Consider the following 21,745-nt stretch of genomic DNA (forward strand, 5'->3'; position numbering starts at 1 on the left):
GTGGAAAACAATAATAATAATAATAAAGAGTTATTTGGGCTAAATGCACAGAGTCGCCTTTTGCCATTTTTTTTTTATTCCAGTGACCACAATCTGCTCCCCGAGTGCTTCACCTCGGAGCGGGGGCACCCAGCAGCCCGGCTCCGGACCCGTCCCGGAGCCATGGCGGGGCGGTAGGGAGCTGCCCAGGCACCTCCCCTGACGGAGCCAAGCGGGGTCTCGGAGCCGGGCTCGCCGCCTCCCTCCCTCCCTCCTTGCCTCCCTCCGGCAGGGGGAGCCCAGGGCAGCCGCAGCGGCTGCGGAGGAAGATGGCGGCGGCCGCCTCGGAGCAGGTCTGTCCCCGCGGGCAGGGGCCGCGCCGGGTGAGGGGGCTGCGGGCGGGGCCGCCATTTTCGCTGCCATTTGGTGCTGGGCGCGGCGCCGTGGTGCCAAATAAACGTCTTCTCTCCCCAAAAAATATCTTGATTTTTTGGCGTGGACGTGACGAGGGACGGTGCCCTGGGGGAAGGAGGGGTGAGGCTTGGGTAGCGCCTGAACAGGAGCGGGTGGCGCGTTCCGCCCGTGTCCCGTTCCGCCCAAAGGGAAAAATGTTTCCCCTTGTCGAAGCGAGGCGTTGTGGCATTCCTCCACATGAGCGTAGCGGCTCTGTGCGAGGAGGTGTCAGCCGCTAGTTTGTGACCCCAAGCCGTGAGTTGCTCGGTCAGTATAAATAGAGCGGGTGCGTGAGTCATCGGACGAGGGTGTGCGAGTATGGGAGTGCTGTGGCGATGTATAAATAAGACATCAGCTCTAATTCGGTCTCGGCCTCAGCATTGGAGTTTGCATGCTTCAGTGAAAGCTAAATTTGTGCAGCTTCAGGATTAGTTTCGGGTGAACAAACCTAGTATCATCAAAAAGATCAAGCTCCTTCTTTGAACTGGACCCTTCTGTTGCAACCTGCTGCATTCAGGAGAGGTGGAACAAAATACTGTACAAAGATACAGAAATACATCAAGGTTTCTTTCTTTCCCAATCAATATCTACAAGAGTTTCCCTTACATCAAAATTTGTCAAATTGTGGGGATACACTTTGCAATCTAAGCACTTCAAAGGAGTAAGTTAACGCTAGGCCAGTCAAGTTCCCCATGCCAGCTTTGAAGCTTTGCAGTATTTTTTGTAATGCTACATTCAAGTCATAGAAGTTGAATGCAAACCTCATACTATCACAGCAACCTGAAAGCTGTCTCCACCACACTTCTTCCTGCATGTTCTGATAGACTCCCTAAGACTCTCCTGCATTAGTGCGGGGAGAACTAAAATCCTGTTCATTAGTACATGACCTGCAGGATCACACTCCGTATCATCCCCAAGAGGTAGAAGCCTGATGAAGTTCATTACAGCTATTTTTTTTGTACTGCAGCAGAGTTGTAATTCCTGTCATGATAAAAATGAGATATAAAAACAATTTACAATTTGTCTGAAAATACATGGATTTTCATTTTAGTGAAAAGAGGAGAGCATTAGAGTAGATTGCGGTGGTTGTATAGTGTAAGTACATAGCAGCAGACTGCAGTATAACATGATTCTGGATATAATACATTCCACTAATCCATTTTGTATTTTTTGTATATCATTTTGGTGGATTTACCTGCCTTACAACAGCTAACCCATGCTTTGTATTACAGCAAAGTTCCAATGGACCAGTGAAGAAATCAATGCGTGAGAAGGCTGTAGAGCGAAGGAATGTTAACAAGGAGCACAACAGTAACTTTAAAGCTGGATACATTCCAATTGATGAAGACCGTCTCCATAAGACAGGCTTACGTGGCAGGAAAGGCAACTTGGCCATTTGTGTGATTGTTCTTCTTTTTATTTTGGCTGTCATCAATTTGATTGTGAGTATAATGCTTAGGCTGTAAGCAATGTTAAGATGTCTATTAGAGAAAGAAAAGCTATTCCACTATGGCTGAAGGAGATTTCTCCTTTTTTTCCTCTCCTTTGTGCTCCTTTGTAGTCTGAGCAGGATTAGACAGAAGAATCTTACCATTTTAGTCATCATTACTTCAGTATTGTGGTCCCATGAGGAACCTACAATTTATCAAACGGAGGAGAAGGATATGCAAAGTGTTATTAGTGCAGTAGAAATGCATTTGGGATAATCTGGTAAGCCAGGAATATTGTATGTGTAATAACTGAGCAGCACATGAGCATTCAGAATTAATCAGCCACTGCACTTTAAACATCCATTGTTGTAACTACCACCTTTTTATTGCTTGATCAGAGAAAAGCAATGGGTTTTCTTTTTTTTTGTAATGAGACACGCATATCAGAAGGTGCTTTCTTGTAGTTCAAAAGTAAGTATATTCTAAATCGAGATATTTTGTTCAGGGAATTTGTTTGGCTTATGATACCATGGCTCCCCTTAAATGGGAAAAATATTAATTAAGGACATGATTTAATTTCAATTATATAAATATGGATGAATATTTTAGTTACCCTTTCAGATGAGTCTAGAAATCATGGAAAATGCTTTTAATAGTTACAGGTATTCTGATGTTTCCGGTAGGAATTGCACACACTAAAGTAAATTCACACCAAAAGCTCACTTAAATGCTAGCATTAGTAATTACTTCAAATAAAACATCTAATTCATACAATACTTTTTGTGACACTGTCCAAACAATCAAAGTAATCTTTGAAAATGTGTGTTTCTCTTTCAGATTACACTTGTTATCTGGGCTGTGATTCGAATTGGCCCCAATGGCTGTGACAGTATGGAGTTCCATGAGAGTGGCTTACTGCGGTTTAAGCAAGTTTCTGACATGGGTGTTATACATCCCTTATATAAAAGCACTGTAGGAGGCAGACGTAATGAAGATTTGGTGATCACTGGAAATAATCAGCCTGTAAGTTATATCATGAATTGAAAGTGTGTGAGCAACACTATGGAACTGCACTTGCATTATTAATAAACATTAAATGTGAAACATTGTTAACGTAAAACACTGTTTCTGCAGATTGTATTTCAGCAAGGAACAACCAAGCTTAGTGTGGAAAAAGACAAAACTTCCATTACCAGTGATATTGGCATGGAATTTGTTGACCCCCGGACACAAAACACCCTGTTCAGCACAGACTATGAAACTCATGAGTTTCATCTGCCAAATGGAGTTAAAATCTTGAATGTGCAAAAAGCCTCTACGGAGAGGGTATGTCATTTTGAACTTTTAAAACCCTTTCTAAAAGGTAATTACTGAATTGCTCTAGTTGTAGAATAAGGAAAAAAAATACTACTTTCAAGCATATTTACAAATTTGACTAGAAATGCATCTCTGAAAACGTAACTGATGCTAAAAATAAGGAATGAAAACTGACATTATTAAATGAGTATGACATTTGGAATACCATACTAGCTCCATTATCAGGATTAGAAAACTTGTGTGACTTTTTATCAAGCATTTATGCACTTCCTTGTACATGGATAACTGTTCCAGAAATAAAACCACTATGAAAAGCTTTTTTGTTGTTTCTAGCAAGAACTTCCAGAAGTAGCTACCAGAACATCATGCTTCTATTGGTGATAAATGTTAGTACATCAGAATTCCAAAAGCCTGAGTGGAAGTGTGGAGAACAATTACAGCATTACAAGAGTTGTGTTAGTTCACGGCTTCCAGGTTAAACGTGTTCTTAGTTTGGTTGCTACATTAAATATGCTTGATTTATCAGAGAACTAAAAAACCTACATACTGGTAGGCAGGCATATATGTCAAATGTCAGTTAATGTCAGACTGAAATTTCTTGCACTCATAACGTCACTCATCATGAAGGCTTTTTAGACAGTAGTGCCCACAGTTCTGTTTTGCAACACTAAGAGCAGTGCTGGTGGTTTTATAGAGCATTGTGTGTTATAGGAACAAAAAAGAGAGTTCAGTTTGATCTTCTTCATGTTAGCTCTGCAGGCTAACAGACAGTAAACACTGGAGAGAAAAACAATAACTATATCCTTATAGATGTAAGAGAAATAGATTAAATAAAAAGAGAAGAATACGTTTACATAATCACGTCTTACAAGGAAGCCTGCAATTGCTAGCAGTGTTAATTGCGCATCCCATGAAATCATCATACAAATCATTTCAATCACAATCAAACCATATGCAAACAAACAATTTTACTTACCTTCCAAAATTAAGTAAGCCATGTTTATAGACGTAAATGTAGAAAATAAAAAACAAGCAGAAGATTCATAGGCATAACATTAGAAGGGTATAAAATACATTGAAATTTTTTTATTAAATTGTTGAATAACATTCTTAAGGTAATTAAAATTACCTAGATAAACCCAAGTGGTACATTTTCATTGATCTCTATTACTTTTGTTTGTTTACATTCTCAGATTACCAGCAATGCAACCAGTGATCTAAACATAAAGGTTGATGGACGTGCTATTGTCCGTGGAAATGAAGGTGTTTTCATCACAGGCAAGACCATTGAGTTTCGAATGGGGGGTAACATGGAACTTAAAGCAGTAAGTATTTCAAAACAGCATTTTTTGAATGTCTTAGTTTCAAATTCAAGCTGATAGTAAACTCTTGTAACTTTGTATGGATTAAAATTTTATATAAAATAGGCATAAAAGTTTAGTTGTAGTCAGCACACGTAGTAGAATTTTAAAAGGGATTATTACTTTGCTTTTAATTAGTGGTTCAGTAGTTTTTAGGTTACAGTGATTTAATTCTGTAAGACATGAAAAACCCACAAAGCAATTAAGGTAAGCTATTGGTCTTTGCACTGAAATGAATACCAAAGAGAATACATATCCCATTCTGGAGGCCTTATTGTGGACAGCAACCTTTGACAGAGGAGCAGAGACTAAGGAGCACCGCCTTCCTGCACCGTCACAGCAAGGCTCACCAGCATTCATTTAAGCTTTTTGGAGATTTTTAACAACATAGAGCATATAGAATGATGGAAAAGTTTCAAGAAGGGGAAGAATGTACTTCGATTTCAGGTGTGAATGAATTTCACATACAAATTTGAACACTGATTCCCATTTCATATACATTTTTTTAAAATTCACTTAAGGTCCCTTCCAACCCCAAGACATTCTATGATATGTTATTTATTCTGTAGATTTCTACAGCCATCTTAAAAATGTCATTTATTGCTTAAACTAGCTTGTCCTTTTTAAAAAACAGTCTGCCTTGTTTAACTAAGAAGTTATACTTTTTTTTCCTCTTTCTTAATAGGAAAACAGCATTATCCTGAATGGAACTGTGATGGTCAGCCCATCGAGACTGCCAAGTTCTTCTTATGGGGAACAGTTTAACAATGGCAACTGGCTGCGCTTCAAGCTGTGTATGTGTGCAGATGGAACGCTGTTCAAGGTTCAAGTGACAGGTCATAACATGGGTTGTCAGACCTCTGTCAATCCGTGTGGAGCCACACACTAAAACAGAAAGCACTACCAGGAGAGTTCTCTATGTGTTTACATATATTTGTATGAAGTAACTGCATGCCTTCAAGGATTTCTGTTTCTACAGGAGTTTATACTGATGTTTATTACATACTATGTTTAAGCACAGACTCACGTTCAACAGTATTATGTCATCATACTGCTAGCCATGATAGCAGCCCTGTTTTAGTAAGCTTTCAGTTTACACGCACACTGAAATATCTTCTTGAATTGGGATCAGTAGAATACATTTAAAGAACATGATTTTAGCAACAACCTCGACTGGCTTCAGTTGCCACTAAAAGAGGTTTTTGGCCTACATCCCAAAACCTTGAGGATTGCTGAGAACACAACTGCAATCTGAAGTACTTCAACAGGAGTGCCTGTTTGCTGTTGGATGTGCATTTTTCCACAGGATGGCTGAAGTGGCAAATTTTTGTCTTCTCAGCATTTACTGCCAAAGGTTGCTGTAACGATCTCCCCCCCAAAAAAATTATGTGGATTACTGTATATGTACTAAAAGAAAGCTAGTGGCAGATTGGCTAATGGTACCTTATAATATTGCAGTAAGTCTGTCATCTACGGTCACATTGTTAAAAAGAATAAGCTAGCACAAATAATATTTGCAAAGTAACATGGAGCATGGACACGTAACTTCAGTTTTGAAATAGCATAGCTGGTAAAAGTGAAAGTTGCAATTACCAAAGCATTGCTTGAGCTCCCCTTCTGTCTGTGGAATTGAGGGATTCTACACTTAATTTATGAGAAGTATTTATAAAATGTGCTTATTACAAGGTACGTTCTCAAAGATGTACTGATAATTTGCTTGGTGCCCAAAAAAGTGTCTTCCTGGGTGCTTTAATGGGAACGGTGTACGAATCTATTACTCAACAGCTAATAATCCGAAGCACGACTGTAAGCAGCCTCATCCAAGATGCTGCAGCGTCTAAGGTCTCTTTTTTTCCTGTGAATGTCAGTCCTGATGCATTACTGAGCACCTGATAATTCAATTCTGAAGCTAAACTGCGGGTCTGCAATTCTAAACGTGATGGTACTGGATGCCACTACAGCAGAGTAAATACACGTGGATCTGAACTTGTCAACAGTGAAACTGTGTCTAGGGTGAGCTGGGGCCTTATAAAAACTCTTAATGCCTTAGAACTGCTTTTGTAGAGGCAAAATTTGTGGTCTGTACTAAAAATAGACTAGCTCATTGTAAGATTCCTCCTTCCCCCATGTACTTTCTTCAGTTTGAAATAGTTTGGGATTTTTGTGTGTTTTTTTTTTTTTTTTTTTTTTTTTTTTCCCAATATAATCAAATAACCTTAATAATGAAGGCCACAAAGGTGACTTCCACAAAGGTGACTTTGCAAGTACTTTTTTGACACTAGGCACTAAGCATGCACTTCTCTTCCTAAAAGCTGTGCAAATGTTATACATTAACTTCAGAATTGGTCATTTGTTATGGGAATATAAATTACCTACCCTTGTTTTATAGCTCTTAGAGTATGCAAACTCTGCAGACAAGTCAGCTTCTGCTGCAAAGAAGTTCCTGTCTAAGGTCCCAGTCCCTGCATTTACTACAAGTCAGTAAGTCCTGGTGCAGGATGTGTATGGGGGGCAGTGATTTTTGGAGGGGAGCCTTTAGGTCAGGCTTTAGGCTGCTCTGGAGGTCAGAGGAGTCACATTTCTCTTACTGGTTAAAGGCAAAACCAGATTTTGATGCTATGTAGCTGGGGTTTTGGGGGGTGGGCAGCAGTGGAGCTGTCTAACAAAAATGGGGTAAAATGCAGCAAAAGCCATTGAATTACACACATTAAAGATTACAGGAGAGCACTAAGGTACATTTTGCATACTGCCTTCATGACCTTCATGGTTTCACTGCAGTTAATATTTATCAGTCGTTTCAAAAAAGATTTTTAAAAACCTTTACTGCTCTAAGTAGTGTCCCAATCATGATGTTTAAATTAGGAGAAGGAAATAAAATGGTTACTTTTTCAGAACTTTCACTCAGTTGACAATGGCAGTTTGTCACTTTACTTACATCTATATGCAAATATATATTTATGTACATTGTATAATGCTGCTTATATTCATATTATATATACACATGTAAACACTAAGATACATGTCTGACATTAATTCATACTGACATACACATATTCATGTATACATAAATATAAGCAGCAGCATCCTCCAAAGCCAAACTAGAATTTGGTCAGTAACAGACACTGCCTCAATCAAGTAGAATACACATGAGCAGCACGTTATAGCTCTTCTTCAGTTAATACTGACATGCCTACATGCTAGGATGGGATTCTTGACCTGTAATTATTAAGAATTCTTATTCAAATACTGTATGCAACATAGCTGAACAATGCGTCACAAAGGTACTTTTAAATCGTGGTCTGAAGAATTGATTTTGAGGTGTGGATTTTTAGTCAAATGTAGCAAAACCAGTCATATAAATACCAAGTGATATAAATTATTGACTTGCTGGCCACTATTCATGTGGTGTTCATGTATTTTGTTGCCTTCATTACACGGTTTGAGAAATGTTGACATTATATATGCCCTGTGTTGTGCAGTAATTTGTTTTTTATATCTTCTAACTGCCTAAAGTACATTTTTCAATGCTTATTTATAACACTGTGTGGCACACTGCTTATTTAAATCCCACAGATGCACTTGAGATTCTGTGTTTTTAAAGTACATTCTACGTACTCTGTGTAAAAATACCATACTGGTTACACTGAAACAACTTCCATGTGATGAATTCTCAGCATTTGTAAAGGTGGTTGTTGTTTCAATAGGTGGAAGACAATTGGATTTCTGATGTTTGTTTTGAAATGAAACAATAAATTCTAAGACACAGCTGTGGTTTAGAAGTGTTATTGTAATAATACAGTCTCTGATTAAAAGACGTTGTTTTATTGACAGTGAAACTAGTGTTTTATTAACTGTAAGTATGAATATCATTCCACATCTATTTGTCATGGATTATACAGCTAGTGGACTTTGCTCAGCGGTAATTGCGTATGATACCTGAAGTTACAGTTCAAAAGTCTCTACTGCGTTTAGTTGGGGAGTACCTGAGAAGCCGCGTTTCTTGCGTGACGGGCTGGAAAAGAAAGAAAAGGTTTGGGTTGTCTTTTGGGAGAGGCGGAGGGAGAGGGAAGCTTACTAATATATGAACTTGCTTTTTGAAAAATACCTAACATGCCAAACCTGTATGTTTGAGACAGAACACTGGTAGTGGTTTGGGTGTCTCTTCTGTGTTGACTTCTTTAACGTCCAAGTATTTCCGCCTCCTATCTTGACTCCTGTTATGCTGAACTTACCCTAATTTCACAACTTATATATAGATACTATGGATAACCTTCGTTTGAGCATCATGGCTGTGGTCCTTTACTTTAACATTCCTGGATTGGTGGGAACCAAGTCACAGCAGCTTCTTAATGCACATCACCACTCAGACTGCCGGTGGGACGGGAAGTTCTCAGTGAATTGCTCTTTTGCTGGACTATCTGCTATTCCAGAAGATATATCACAAACAGCACTAACAGCTGACTTCAGTTACAACAACATCACAACTTTACTGTGCGCCAACAGGAGAAACGAAGACTGGATGCTAAAAAATCTGAATCTCAGTAACAACCTGATTTCTGAACTCTCCATAACTGCTTTTAGAAATTTACCTGCTTTAGAAACTCTAAACCTCAACGGTAATTCCATCAACACCCTCGTGCTAGACATCCCTACACCTGCACATGCTTCTAAAACGTATAGAAAAGTCCATCACTTCCTGCCTGCTTTGAAAGTGTTGTTGGCTGAAAGAAATTATCTCAGTGCAGTTCCAAGAGGTAAGCATCTCAAAATCTTTAAGGATCTCACTCCAAGGAGTAAGTTGGTTTTGGATATGATATGGTACTTGTTACAGAATTTAGAATATGATTGTTTCATTTAGTTATGTTTAAAGTGAGGCCAAATTTCACCTGCATGCAAATACAGGCTAAAGCAAATGTGTTGTTTGGGATTTGTTTGGTTTTATACAGTCTTAGCAATCATACCACTTAATGGCAGTCAGATATAAGCAAAATCTCTCCACCAAAAGGCACAGGAATAATTTTCCTTGTTTGTATAGAACAGGAAGTAAGGTTCTTTGAAAAACACAAGCCTTCATAACTCAGTCATGGACCTTAACATTTAAGAAAATTACAGATAAATTTCATACTACACTTCAGAAGAAAGTCAGTAGCCTTTAAAATAAAACTTGCTCCAATTTTGGTATTTCATAAAGACAGGAAAATACATTTTGTTCAGTCAAAGCAATTTTGCTACTACGCAACCAAAAGTGACACCTTCCATTAATAAGAGAAGGATTTAAGGCTTTGCTAACCTTTTAGAAAGTGTTTCTTAGTAACTGAAGCATGCTAGGCATCACAGCCTTTATGACAGTCTGTATCTTCATAAACAGAAGATCCACATTGTCCAAAAAGTGTTTAAATGAAGTGCAAGCTGCAGTACAAGCAATGCTATCATACACACTGTTTGCTGTATTTAGTCAGTCCCTGATACTATCAGATTTATTAGCTTTAGACATTGAAAACACCAGGAGAAAACAAAGTAACCACACCTATCAAACAAACTGGAAGGGAGTAATTTTGCAGTTACACAGGGTCCGACAAGTTCTGTCATTCCTCTTTTTTTGACACTAAGTAATTCCTTTCAAACAGGAAACTTTCAGTTCATTTTTTTGCTGTATCTGTAAGGTTCCCACATGGAAAATATAAAAACTTTGTATGTGTAAATGTGTAAAATACACTGATGCAGATTTGATTGTTCTGACAGCTAAGTAGAACTCCTTTTCATAGATCAACCTTTTTTTCTGAGAGTCAAAATTTATTTTTTAGATCTCAGAAGTCAAATTGCTGTGCATCATACCCCCACACTTCAAGCAGTACTTAAATCCCACACTCATTTAAATGCATATTCAGAGCTTCATTTTCCCTCTCCAAAACACTTCACCAGTGCTCTGGTTCAAAAGCCAGAGACTCTTACTGGAGACTCTGTAAGAAAACACAAACCTGAAGCAGAGGGCTTGGGTCATAAAGAAACCCCTCTCATAGTTGATGCTCCAGGTACCAGGCTGCTACCTACTGGTGCTGTATCACTGTGTACTTCTGGCATAACTTCAGCTTCAGGGCTGCATCTGAACTACCATTCTTCATTCAGGTACAAGGAGTAATTGATGAAACTGCCAGCACTTCTGAATGCCTTTCCTATCAGCTACCTCCAGCTTTACAGCAGGAATGAATCATTCTCTCTGCTTTTCACAATAAACCTGGAGATCCATTACTCAGCAAACAGCAATTACAGATTTCCTATAAACCGCATAGCACCAAGGGCAACATTTTTAAGAAGTAGCAGCTTCTCAGCAATGCCCCATGACTAGAAACCACTTGAGAGCAGCATGCAGGTGTTACAAAGCTCTGCTGACATTGAGCATTCAGGTTCCCATCGGAACCTGCAGGCTACAGCTTTAGGGGCTCCCTGCAGTGTGTAAGAAAAACAAGGGATCTCTAGCATTCAGAAGAACTAGTTATGCAAGACAGATGCTGTTGTAGCTAGGATATGCTGTAAAACATACTGACACACTGAATTCACAGGCAGACAGGCATAAGCATTTTTTTTTCAGCCAGACATATGTCCTACGAATATGGTTCAAGTAATTCCCCATATGAGAAACGTGTGTGAACGTGCAGCTGGCAATGAACAGGAGAAATTGTGTCACCTTTTGTATCTCCATCTTTTATTTGCAATTAACATCCTTGTACTTTATAAACTGTGTACATTTCACCTTTTGACACCCCTCCTTCCCCACCTCAAATTCTCCAGAGTAGCGTGCTCAAAGTAGAGATCAGTCAAAATGATTTTCACAGCATGAAGGAATGCTACTGCTCTTATGGACATGTGAATTAAATTAAAAAAAAAAAAAAAAAAAATGCTTTGATTGTGTGTATATTAAAATGCCTGCTGTTGATGCTATACAACTTTTAGGTTGGGCCACCTCTTCAACAGAAAAGGCAGGATAAACCAAAGGCTGCAGCCACTACTTGCAGTAGACAGTAACAGAATGAATTTCCTTGCAAAGGTTTTTTAAAAGCCACTTGGCACACCTGGGAACACAATAATATAAAATGTAAAATAATTTTGCTCTTCCTAGGGCTAGGACTGCTGCAATCATTACAGTCTGTCCATCTGTCATTCAATGGCATACTACAGATTGACCAGAATGACTTTCAGAACTGCTCACAGCTGAAAACCATCTACCTACAGAACAACAAGATAACTACAATTCATCCAGATGCCTTCCAGGGTCTCAACAACTTACAGGTTGCAACATTACAGCTGTTTCAATGTTTTCTGCTAATCACCAGTAAAGATTGTTAATAATCAACTATTCAGTGACAATTATATTGGTCTGATTTTGATAAGAGTATAAAATGATGAATGAACGCAAATAGTTTAAATAACATTTATATGTAAATACTTGTTTGTATATTCAGGAACACACACTTGTAAATACACAAAATACAACCACAAAATTACCCACTTAACTATGCCACAAACCCCACTATAACTGGCATAAACATACACCTCCTTTTCTTCCCCCATTCCTCCCATGTGCGCACACCCACACACACCCCCTTTCTTTTCCACTTTGAAAGAAAGGCAAAGCCCTAAAATGCTGTCATGGGCCCTCAACAACTTTGCCACAGCCAAGCTGAGAAAGTATTACACGTGAGTTTCAGAGGAAATAAGGCTGAAGAGGCTACTTCCAAGGAGGCTAGAGAGTCGTGAAGAAGCACAGGACATCTTCACAACTGAAAAATCCCTTGCACCCAGGGACATCATGCAGGAAGCACCCCACGGTGCGAGACCTGCAGATTCCCAGTCACAGAGACGTAATTTACAATAAAGGGACTACTAAACATACCACAGTCTTTTTTGTTTAAATCAAAAAAGTTTAGTGCAATATTATTGAAACGTTAAACAGATGTATTGTTCTCATTTCTTTCAAATGCTTGCTTATTAAAATAAATGCTGTTGTTGCTATTGCAATTCAGACTCCAGTCTAAGGCTTATCGAATTAATTCTGAATTAATTATTTCCACGCAGGTCGTGGATCTCCGTGAAAATGCTCTGACAACAGTCCTACCACAGATGATAATCCATCTGAACATCTTTCAACTTGAGGTGGATTTGTCAAGTAATTCCTGGATATTTAACTGCAGACTGAATGCTTTCAAACATTTAATTCCTTTTCTTTCTGACTCCATGAGGAAAAAAATGAGTACTTCATACAGTAAGTCTGCCAACAACTCCGAGAAACCTGTACTGTACCTTTCCAGTTTCCATCTGAACTGCAGCGAGGGCATTTTGTTCGAGACGGCTGCAATCCCAGCAGGGCAGACATCAGTGCTACGCTGTGACACGGACAACACAAGGGGTGTGTAAACCAGGGACTCTGTCCATACGTGCTGCTGACATCCAAACGCATGCAGAATGATCAAAGAAACCTGGTTCGAGAAGTGGATTTCTAAAGATGCTATTTTTCAAATAATTGAACAAGAATTTAACATGTCAGTTAATTAAGTAGAAAGTATTATAGAGGAATATTTGTAAGTTCTAGTTCTCAAAGAAGTCTTCATCTCCTTTGTAATATTAAACTAGTGACACTAACGTCCAATCATACACAAATTTCAGTATGTAGTGTATAAATGTGTACATTATCTACTGAATGCAAACAAAGGACAGAATAGGCTTTCCTCTTACTGTGATTAATAGCTGTGGGGTAGTAATTCTGGGTGAACGTAGAAAAATGAGAAGGATACAATATTGCTTCTAGTATTCAGTCACAGCAGAATGAAATGAGTGCATTTGCACGTGAGAGGGTAAAGCCAGCAGCAGGACCAAGACTGTACATTGTTTCAGGGACTTCCTCCCCCACCCACACCAGTTTTCGTGGAAAGTCTGCTATTTAGACACCATGTGTGCTTTATTTTAACGTAGAGAAAGTACTAAACTGAAGATGGTTTGACAGACACTTGGCACAACATCAAGTAACTATGGATAAAAAGAAAATTGATGTTTATAAAAATAACATTAAAATTATCACAGAGAGGCCAGAATATCACTTTATAGAAATAACCTGACCCTGCAAGCCAAGTATCCTCTACTTTTAAACACGTTTTCATTTGTGTTTTCTTTTCTTTCAGGCAATGGAGTCTCTTGGTGGACACCTAAAGGCAGGATTTCAGAGGGAAGCAGTCTTCCTCACATGACACTGGATTTAAGGAGCAGTTTAGTAATACACAATGCAGAAAAAACTGCTGAAGGATTATATATGTGTATTTTTAATACAACAAAGAAGAAATACCTCATCTACAACGTACAGGTGAAAGAACAGGTTTCAACATCTTTGGTTAGAAAAACCCGGGACACGAACCCTGACTTCAGACAAGAAAGAGCAAAGGTGGACTTTACCCTGGCCATCTGCCTCTCCGTGTTCATTACGTTTTTTTGCGCTTTTTGCCTGGGTGTTTTTGCTAGACCCTACCTTGCGCGCCTGTGGATGTGCATGCACAGAAACAAAAGTAGAGGTTCAGAGCATACTTATGCCAATGAAGCTTTTGCAGATGAAACCCTGAGCAGACAGCGCTATACAAGCCAACCCCCAACCAGGCAGCAAAACCTGTCCGCTATTTATGAGAATTTTTCAAAACGCACACGTGCTGTTCCTGCAGACGCTGACCATTTGTATGCGTGTATCATTGACAGCATGGTGCACACACCGAATGCTGAACAGTACCCAAACCAAAACAAGAAGAAGATTGACGTGAAGAAAGACCCAGTGTTTTCAGACATCAGAGCTAATTCCAGCAATTCCGAATTTATGAAGTTCAGACAACCTTCTGCAAGGACAGATAACAAAAACAACAAGGAAATAACACCAACAAAATTAATAAGCAATGACACTTCATTACGGGAACACTCACAACATGCAAATTATGAAGATTTAGAGAAGAGCAGGCTCCCTCCCATAGCCAGCAGAACAGATGCCGACATTTACTCGATTCACATTGACTCTTCAGATTCAGATTTACCCTACGCAAGAGAAGTTGGCATCCCACTCCCCAGAGGACAATCCCACACAAGTGCACAGGATTCTAGGAACAGCAAGGTGGGAAACAACGCTGAGCAGCTGCAGTCTGAAATTACAGAGCCCGCACCAGTCTCTCCTGGAAGAAAAGGTGTCGTTTCACATAATGAACCCCTAAACATGGCAAAACTTATGCCTGGAAGGCAAAGATGGGATGGAGAACTTGGTCTAAATGGCAATATAAATATAACCAGTGATGTTGGAGACTTGACTTTATCTAGGAACTGTACGAGAGATACAAAGACTGAGGGTTTAAGCGACTACCAAAAAACAGAAAACTCTCCTCGTGCACAGTACGACCGCACAACAGAAGGTGCTGCTGAGCGAGGTCATTTAGCAGATTTCTTCGGCGACAGCTCCTCAGATGAAGGGACTGCATTCACAATGAGTGATGAGAGCTCCTTAGAAGATTTTGAACCGGAACAACCTGGTGTCAGCAGCAGCCTGCCGGCCCCTCAGCCGTCACTAGAGAAAGCTGATGCTGACAGTGAAAGTGTTTATTGCTCAGCACGGCCAGAGCACCCAAACACTGCTGCTGAACTTCAGCAAGCTAGAAAAAATGAAGACAAGCACAATGTAAATCTTGAAAACGCTACTGATGGGTTCAGATACTATCAACTATTACGTCACTACTACGAGTCAGATACTATCACGGCTAAAGCAGCATCACCTGACACTGATAAATGTAGCAATAGTGTAAACACGTCAGATTCAGACTCAATTAGTTCAAGTCAAAAAGTTTCTGAATCATTTGACTATTTTACCAGTGAAGAGTCAACCATACAAAACTCTATTTCAGATTCTCCCCGCAAACACGATACAGACTTTAGTAGCACGTCACTTTCATTAAAACCTTCTCCCCCATATGCAAGAAACACAGAAAATGCTCCTGAGGATGCTGACTTGCAGCTGCAGTTTCCCATTCGGCCACAGCATTTCCCCAGATCCAGTCCCACTGAACAGAAAGAGCATGCACCAGAGGTAAGCGCAGAAGAGCTCACGGATGGGAGCTCCTCAGAAAGTGATCATGATGAAAGGGACATTATAGTACGACAAAACAGCAGTACTTCCCAGAACAGTTCTTTTACTTTTGCTCCCATTGATATTGGTTTGAAGGAAACTGTTAAAAAAGCACCACTACTGCACGCCAGCATGGGCAGCAATGAATCGCCTCTTCAATCCCTGCTGGAAGACAAAACTGAAAAACCTTTTAAGCTTAGCAGTGAGAAAGAAGACTCATTACCACAGGGTGAGCATGGGAACAGAACTAAGACTTGGGGATATAAAATGCAAAGTTTTAATGAAGAAGAGTATGATGAACACGTAGAATTACAGGATAGCAGCAGCTGTAGCTCTCCTGAAGAAATGCAGCCTCGTAGTGTTACGGCAGATTTGCTGCATATTGAATCTTCTGGGAAAACAGAGCCAGCCTTCAACACAGAAAAGCATTTCCAGTTGGATCCAAGTGAAGAGGATGCGTATTCCTTATCAGTCCCATCCAGTTTCTTTAAGGGAAGCCTACAACACAGCTCATTCCCACAAAAGAATACAGGAGATAAAACCCCTAGGAACACTGATTCCAGTGAGAAGGAGGACGGCACTACTTTGCCAGGACTGAAGAACGATTCTACAACAGCTCTCAGCCTCCCAGATTCAAGTGAAAAACTCACTCCAAAACCTCAGACCAGACGGGGCCAGTTTTTTGCTAAGAAGAAAAGAGCCTTTGACGGATTTGCAGTCATGTTGCAAAGCACAACAGACTGCAGCAGTCCAGACACAGAAGCGTAACACTACGCTCCTGCAGGGGGTTTTGTCATACAACAGGTGCAAAAATGTCTGTGGACAAATAAGCCAGATACTTCGGACTTGTGCTTACAAGGGTATTTGTGTGTAAAAAATAATAATAAAAAGGGGTAGGGAACATGAAAAACTACTTTAGGATACTCAAATGAGTGAACTCAGTAGTTCTAAGTGTTAATAAAGGTTTATTAAATTATAGTAATAGTATATAATCACTGTCTTATTTATTCTAGTTATGAAGATACTAGTTTCCTTCAGAAATTCTCACTGATATGCAGTTTTATTTCTCTGTCTAAAATAAATGTAACACTGAAATTATTACATTATCGCTATTATTGTGTTTTCCTATTGGAATCTCGTTATACATGAGACATGAGAGAGGATATTTTAGCATCTTCTGCTTTTTTGAACCAAATTTCTGGGTTAGAAGTGTCTAAAGTCCACCACCTTTGCAAACACAGGAATATTTTGTCAGTCGCTTCCACCACAGTTCAGCAGGCTTTCAAAATATATATTGGAAAAAATGTTTCATCTTTTTTTTTCTGCTCAGAAAGCTGCAGTAGCAATGCATACCGTACGCTACTTAGGAGGAGCAGCAAGGTTTCTAAGCCTCCCTTTGAGCCATAAAGCTACAGGAAAGAAAAAAAAAATATATTATCTTCTGTTCTCATCACATCCACTAAGAAAATAAAAAATTCCTTTATGAAGGAGTAAATTAATGACTAAGTAGAATTAATTCTACTGTCAGAATATTGACGATATTGTCTGAAACTTACCTTCACATTTCTGTCTAAATCTTGCACCTTTGCTTTGCTGTTGAGCACTGCAGACACTTGTTATCATCAGCTATTCATTCAAACTCAAATATTCAGCTCCTTCCCCTTTTCATTAGTTCCTCACAACATTAGCAACTGCTCTCAGAAATACTACAAGATATTATATATTTCCTGTGACTTCCAGCCAATACTCTTTATACTGTGTGCCTTCAATGCTCTTTTTTCCCTACACCCTATTTCTCCAGGCCCTTCAGTGCCCAAAAGGTACACAATCCCTCACTGAATCCCTTTGAGATTTATCATTCACTTTTCTTTACCTTTCAGCTGTTGTAATCAACCATATCTTGTGGGATATCTTGTGGGCACTGAAAATATTCCTCATTTGGCTTGTTTGGTCACTATTTTCTAGAATACTTATTCTAGTACAAAAACAGTTGCAGTTATAGGAGTATAAAAGTACATTAGACAGGCACGACTTTTTGTTTTTCTTTTTCCTCCTGCACAGAAGTTATGCTTGCAAAGAGGTGTGACTGGAACTGCTCTAGGGATGTTGGAACTTCTTTAGCTTCACCAGTAACTTCAGGTACCAAAAAAATCACAATCACCTAAGATATAAGTTAGTACCACAGCTGATAGCAAGTAAATGAAGTCACAGAATAGGCCCCATAAAAAAGCAGTCAGCATCTGCTGGATGAATTCTCAAATGAAGACCAAAGAGCTGACTGTTTTGGTAACAGTTTGGGCACACCTTTCTTACAGGGTGTAAGCCTCTTCCTTTACTCTCTTTGTCAGGCTTTACAAGCACGCTTCCTATTCACCACCAGATTTGGAATTCTGCAGGCAGTATTAAGGAGGAAGGTTAACTCATGGCTGTTTTAAAAACTGAAGTCGTGAATGTACTAGAGACATTTAGGCTGCAATTTTCATGTCTTTTTGCTAGCAGCTTTTCTATTGTTCTGCTTAGATATTACCCCTTTTGCTTTGAAAAGGTCAACTCAACAGCCCATTACAAGTCAAATAATTGACAAACTCTTCTAAAAGCTAAGGAAAACACGAGTATTTGAGGTCATAAAGAGCCTCAGATATAAACACTCCCACATTCAAATATGACTAGACTGATGTTCTCTTCCAATACAAATAGTATCTAGAATTTATGCTTCAGATCTTCAGGATCACAGAATGGCTAAGGCTGGCAGGGCCCTCTGGAGGCCATCTGGTCCAACCCCTGCTCAGGCAGACACCCACAGCAGGTTGCCCAGGACCATGTCCAGGTGGCTTTTGAAGATCTCCAAGGAGGGAGTCTCCACAAACTCTGTGCAACCTGTGCCAGCGCTCAGTTACCTGCACAGTAAACAAAGTGCTTCCTGATGTTCAGAGGGAACCTCCTGTGTTCCACTGCCTCTTGTCCCATCCTTGGGCACCACTGCAATGAGCCTGGCTCCCTCCTCTTTGCATTACCTCCCTCATGACACCTGTTGGTGACACTTCTGATGCAGCCAGAGATACTAATAACCTGTTGAAAACTTCTGTATTGTATTTTTTATACCCACACAACCCATTCAAAACAAACCAATTTCCAGAGTGTTTTAAGTACTTGATTTGCTGTAATATTGAAAATAAGGATCATGTGATTGCATATATTCTTTAACAGATTTTTTCAGCCCAGAGAAGTTCTTGCTGCTAAATGATAAAGGTCACCAGCTGAGGTCAGGCATTCACATACAAGAATTTCTTTAGTATGGACCACAGAAAAACCTGAAGTCAGTTTCTGAAACCAACACAAATACTGTTTATTTGTGAGATGCCATTTTACATCAACACCAGCAAAAGACCTAAAAATCAACTGGGTGAACTCGTGTTAGGTGGTGTAACAGTATTTTCACTGGGTTGTGAGTCACAGGAGTTCAGCACACCTCATCTATGTCATATCCAAGTAACTAAGACATAAAGCATTCACGATTACAGGTTAACTGCTGTTCCTACAACAGCAGTGTCAGTAAGAACTATTTGGTGACAACACACATACATACACACAGATGGGAAAAATACTAAAAAACAACCCCACGTTTCAGTCTCAACTACAGACAACTGTTTAGTTGGTGGCTGGATTCTACACGCTTTTATAGCAATATGAAAGGATAAGATATAAGGCTTAGAAGGAGGTATTTCAGCAGTTATAATTAAAAGCAGGGCACAAGCTAACCTTTAAAGCTGTCTACATGAATTTCAAGAGTATTCAACAATGTTAGGCTTGTGACCAAGAGTCGACAGAAATCTGGGAAAACCTTAACACAACTGAAATCCATTTTTTGCCTTCCAAAAAAGTTAACTTGGGGACATTAACCAAGTAACAATGAGCTAAAACTACTTTTGATTGTGCAAGTGTATTTGTGATGAAATAAAATGCATGTATTTCTGACAAAATGGGGCAAGCCTCCAATCCTCCACGTGTCAGAGAAGGCCACACAAAGGTGACCCAAATATTTATTATAGCTTAAAGGCAACCTTAAACAGGTTTCATCTGAAAGCTCAAGTACATAAAGAAATCCAAGAAATTCCATCCTCCTCGCAATCCTTGAACAAGAATTAAAATATTTAAAATTTTATTATCTTGCTGTAAAATGAAATATACGCAAATTTATGAAATGTTTCTAATATTCTCTACAGTTATTTGAATAGTAAAGAGCTCCAAATGTTTGCCATCTATCAACTTAAAGTGTCTCAGGATGCTGTTTTCCTTTAAATAACTGGCTTTCTACTTTACTTCTTCCAAATACCAAGCATGAATTGTACGTAGACCATCAAGTTTCTGCTAATAAGAGCAGTTATATTACCCCAGAAGGATTAGCACAGGACCTGTGGCATTTCTGCCAGAATGACCTCTCGGTATCTTGTTAAAGCCATCAGGATATGCTGGACATTATTATTCAAATGGCTGGTGGGGGGCAAGTAATTATATTACAGCATAACAAACAAAAAAGTAAACACCAAACTTGTACTAAATACACAGTAAATCGAGTGGCTTAGTTAAAACTTCCACAATTACTTAAAAACTAGAGGGAATTTCTGCAAAATACAAGACTAGCAATGTTGGGCTCCCTTGCTGGTCAGCAAACATAGCAAAAACAGAAGGATGAGTAACACAGGGGCAGTTATCAAGCCATACATGTCTGTTTCAGTCCATTTCCATCTTGCATTTGTGATTTACTTCATGAAGTTACTTGTTACAAACCAGCTGAACACTACAGATTCATCTTGGTTGCAAGCAGAAGATAATATATGTGCAGTGTCTAATCCATTTCTAAACACATTCTTCCTTTCCATCACTCCCAATTACTTTTACCCAAAGAAAAAAAAATGAAGTTTGTTTATACAGCATGAATACTTTCTGAGCTTTGTTTTCCTCTGTTTACTTCGCTGTCAAATTTTGTATTCCACTAAATATTAGTGAAACTTGGAAAAAGAACACCTGGTTAACTGAGGAGATTTCTGTTGACCCTGTTATGTGAAAATTACACCTATAAAAATAATGGATTAAAAATGTCTTTGGCTCTTGCTTTCTTTACTGGAAGGCAAATTATTTGTGCCATACAAAACTTTTTATGCAAACCTTGTATTTTAGCAGTAATTCACGCCAATTTGTGCTAAGCAGTCCTCTAGAGTCAGTAACTAGCCTAACTTTTAAGAACAACTCCAGTATTTCACTTAAAATTTTAGCAAACACAATTTAGCCTAATGTTCCGAGTTATATTGCTTCTAAGTTAATTCTTTTAAGAACTAAACCAGCAGCTCCACTGATACTTACTGTGGTTATACTATGGTAATATACACATTTACATCAGAAGTCTTAATAAAACGTGTGTTTTAGTAAGAAGCTTATTGTAAACATTAAATACCACACTCCACTGAATTAAATTCTTGTGCAAACTGGCATCCAACATGGAATTAAGGTTACATGTATTAGGACAAGAAGAAGCAATGACTATGTATGTTTTACCACTACTAACTTTAAAGAATGCTATTTATTTAGTGTCATGGAAATCCAGACATGAATTTTTCATGAGGAAGAGTAGTATTTTCTCATCAGCATCTTGAAATTCTGGGGTTTGTATATGTATACAGATTGTATATTTATGTATATACAAATATACACAAACACACACAAACAATTTTTGTCTTTGGCAGCTTGTTCTGACAAACAAAAACCATCAACAACAAAACAGATTTGAACAGAATCAGACCACCCATAGGACAGGTGCAACCTCCCAGTGCAGGACAGCAGACGAATGCACATTTGCTAAACTAGACCTTGTCCCAAAAGTACTCAAGTTAATAACAGTTGTTCCCAAACTCGGTTATAATAGGATCTTCAATACAGCTGAAAATTTCACATTCAACCTAAGACTCATTCTCCCCCCCCAACACCCCAGATTACATTCTGAAGAAATGTCAAAACCGCCAGTACCTTGTCAAATATTTCTACAGAAAAGTAATGTCATCCTTTGTTCCAAA

At 39.1% G+C, this 21,745-nt stretch overlaps 2 protein-coding genes across 2 annotated transcripts; both read left to right on the forward strand.

Annotated features, from left to right (window-relative positions):
* Positions 1–263: 263 nt before the first annotated feature.
* SGCB (sarcoglycan beta) lies at positions 264–8,365 on the forward strand. The gene is made up of 6 exons (XM_032186088.1): positions 264–332; positions 1,665–1,874; positions 2,700–2,885; positions 2,997–3,188; positions 4,373–4,504; positions 5,226–8,365. The coding sequence occupies exons 1-6, from the start codon at positions 309–311 to the stop codon at positions 5,427–5,429; spliced, it is 948 nt and encodes a 315-aa protein (XP_032041979.1). The 5' UTR covers positions 264–308; the 3' UTR covers positions 5,430–8,365.
* An 83-nt stretch (positions 8,366–8,448) lies between these two features.
* On the forward strand, positions 8,449–16,667 carry LRRC66 (leucine rich repeat containing 66). The gene is made up of 4 exons (XM_032186087.1): positions 8,449–9,294; positions 11,658–11,827; positions 12,614–12,944; positions 13,714–16,667. Exons 1-4 carry the CDS (start codon positions 8,802–8,804, stop codon positions 16,443–16,445), a joined length of 3,726 nt encoding a protein of 1,241 aa, XP_032041978.1. The 5' UTR covers positions 8,449–8,801; the 3' UTR covers positions 16,446–16,667.
* Positions 16,668–21,745: the final 5,078 nt, after the last annotated feature.

Source organism: Aythya fuligula, chromosome 4 (assembly GCF_009819795.1).
Source record: "Aythya fuligula isolate bAytFul2 chromosome 4, bAytFul2.pri, whole genome shotgun sequence".
In the NCBI taxonomy this organism is placed as follows: domain Eukaryota; kingdom Metazoa; phylum Chordata; class Aves; order Anseriformes; family Anatidae; genus Aythya; species Aythya fuligula.

What these genes read in the sequence shown, in the direction of transcription:
- SGCB (XM_032186088.1), top strand. Translation starts at nt 309, where the DNA reads ATGGCGGCGGCCGCCTCGGAGCAG. An exon ending in AAAAAGCCTCTACGGAGAGG is followed by an intron (nt 3,189 to 4,372) that starts GTATGTCATTTT and finishes TTACATTCTCAG; the next exon opens with ATTACCAGCAATGCAACCAG. An exon ending in GTAACATGGAACTTAAAGCA is followed by an intron (nt 4,505 to 5,225) that starts GTAAGTATTTCA and finishes CTTTCTTAATAG; the next exon opens with GAAAACAGCATTATCCTGAA.
- LRRC66 (XM_032186087.1), top strand. Translation starts at nt 8,802, where the DNA reads ATGGATAACCTTCGTTTGAGCATCATGGCTGTGGTCCTTTACTTTAAC. An exon ending in AGGGTCTCAACAACTTACAG is followed by an intron (nt 11,828 to 12,613) that starts GTTGCAACATTA and finishes ATTTCCACGCAG; the next exon opens with GTCGTGGATCTCCGTGAAAA. An exon ending in TGACACGGACAACACAAGGG is followed by an intron (nt 12,945 to 13,713) that starts GTGTGTAAACCA and finishes CTTTTCTTTCAG; the next exon opens with GCAATGGAGTCTCTTGGTGG.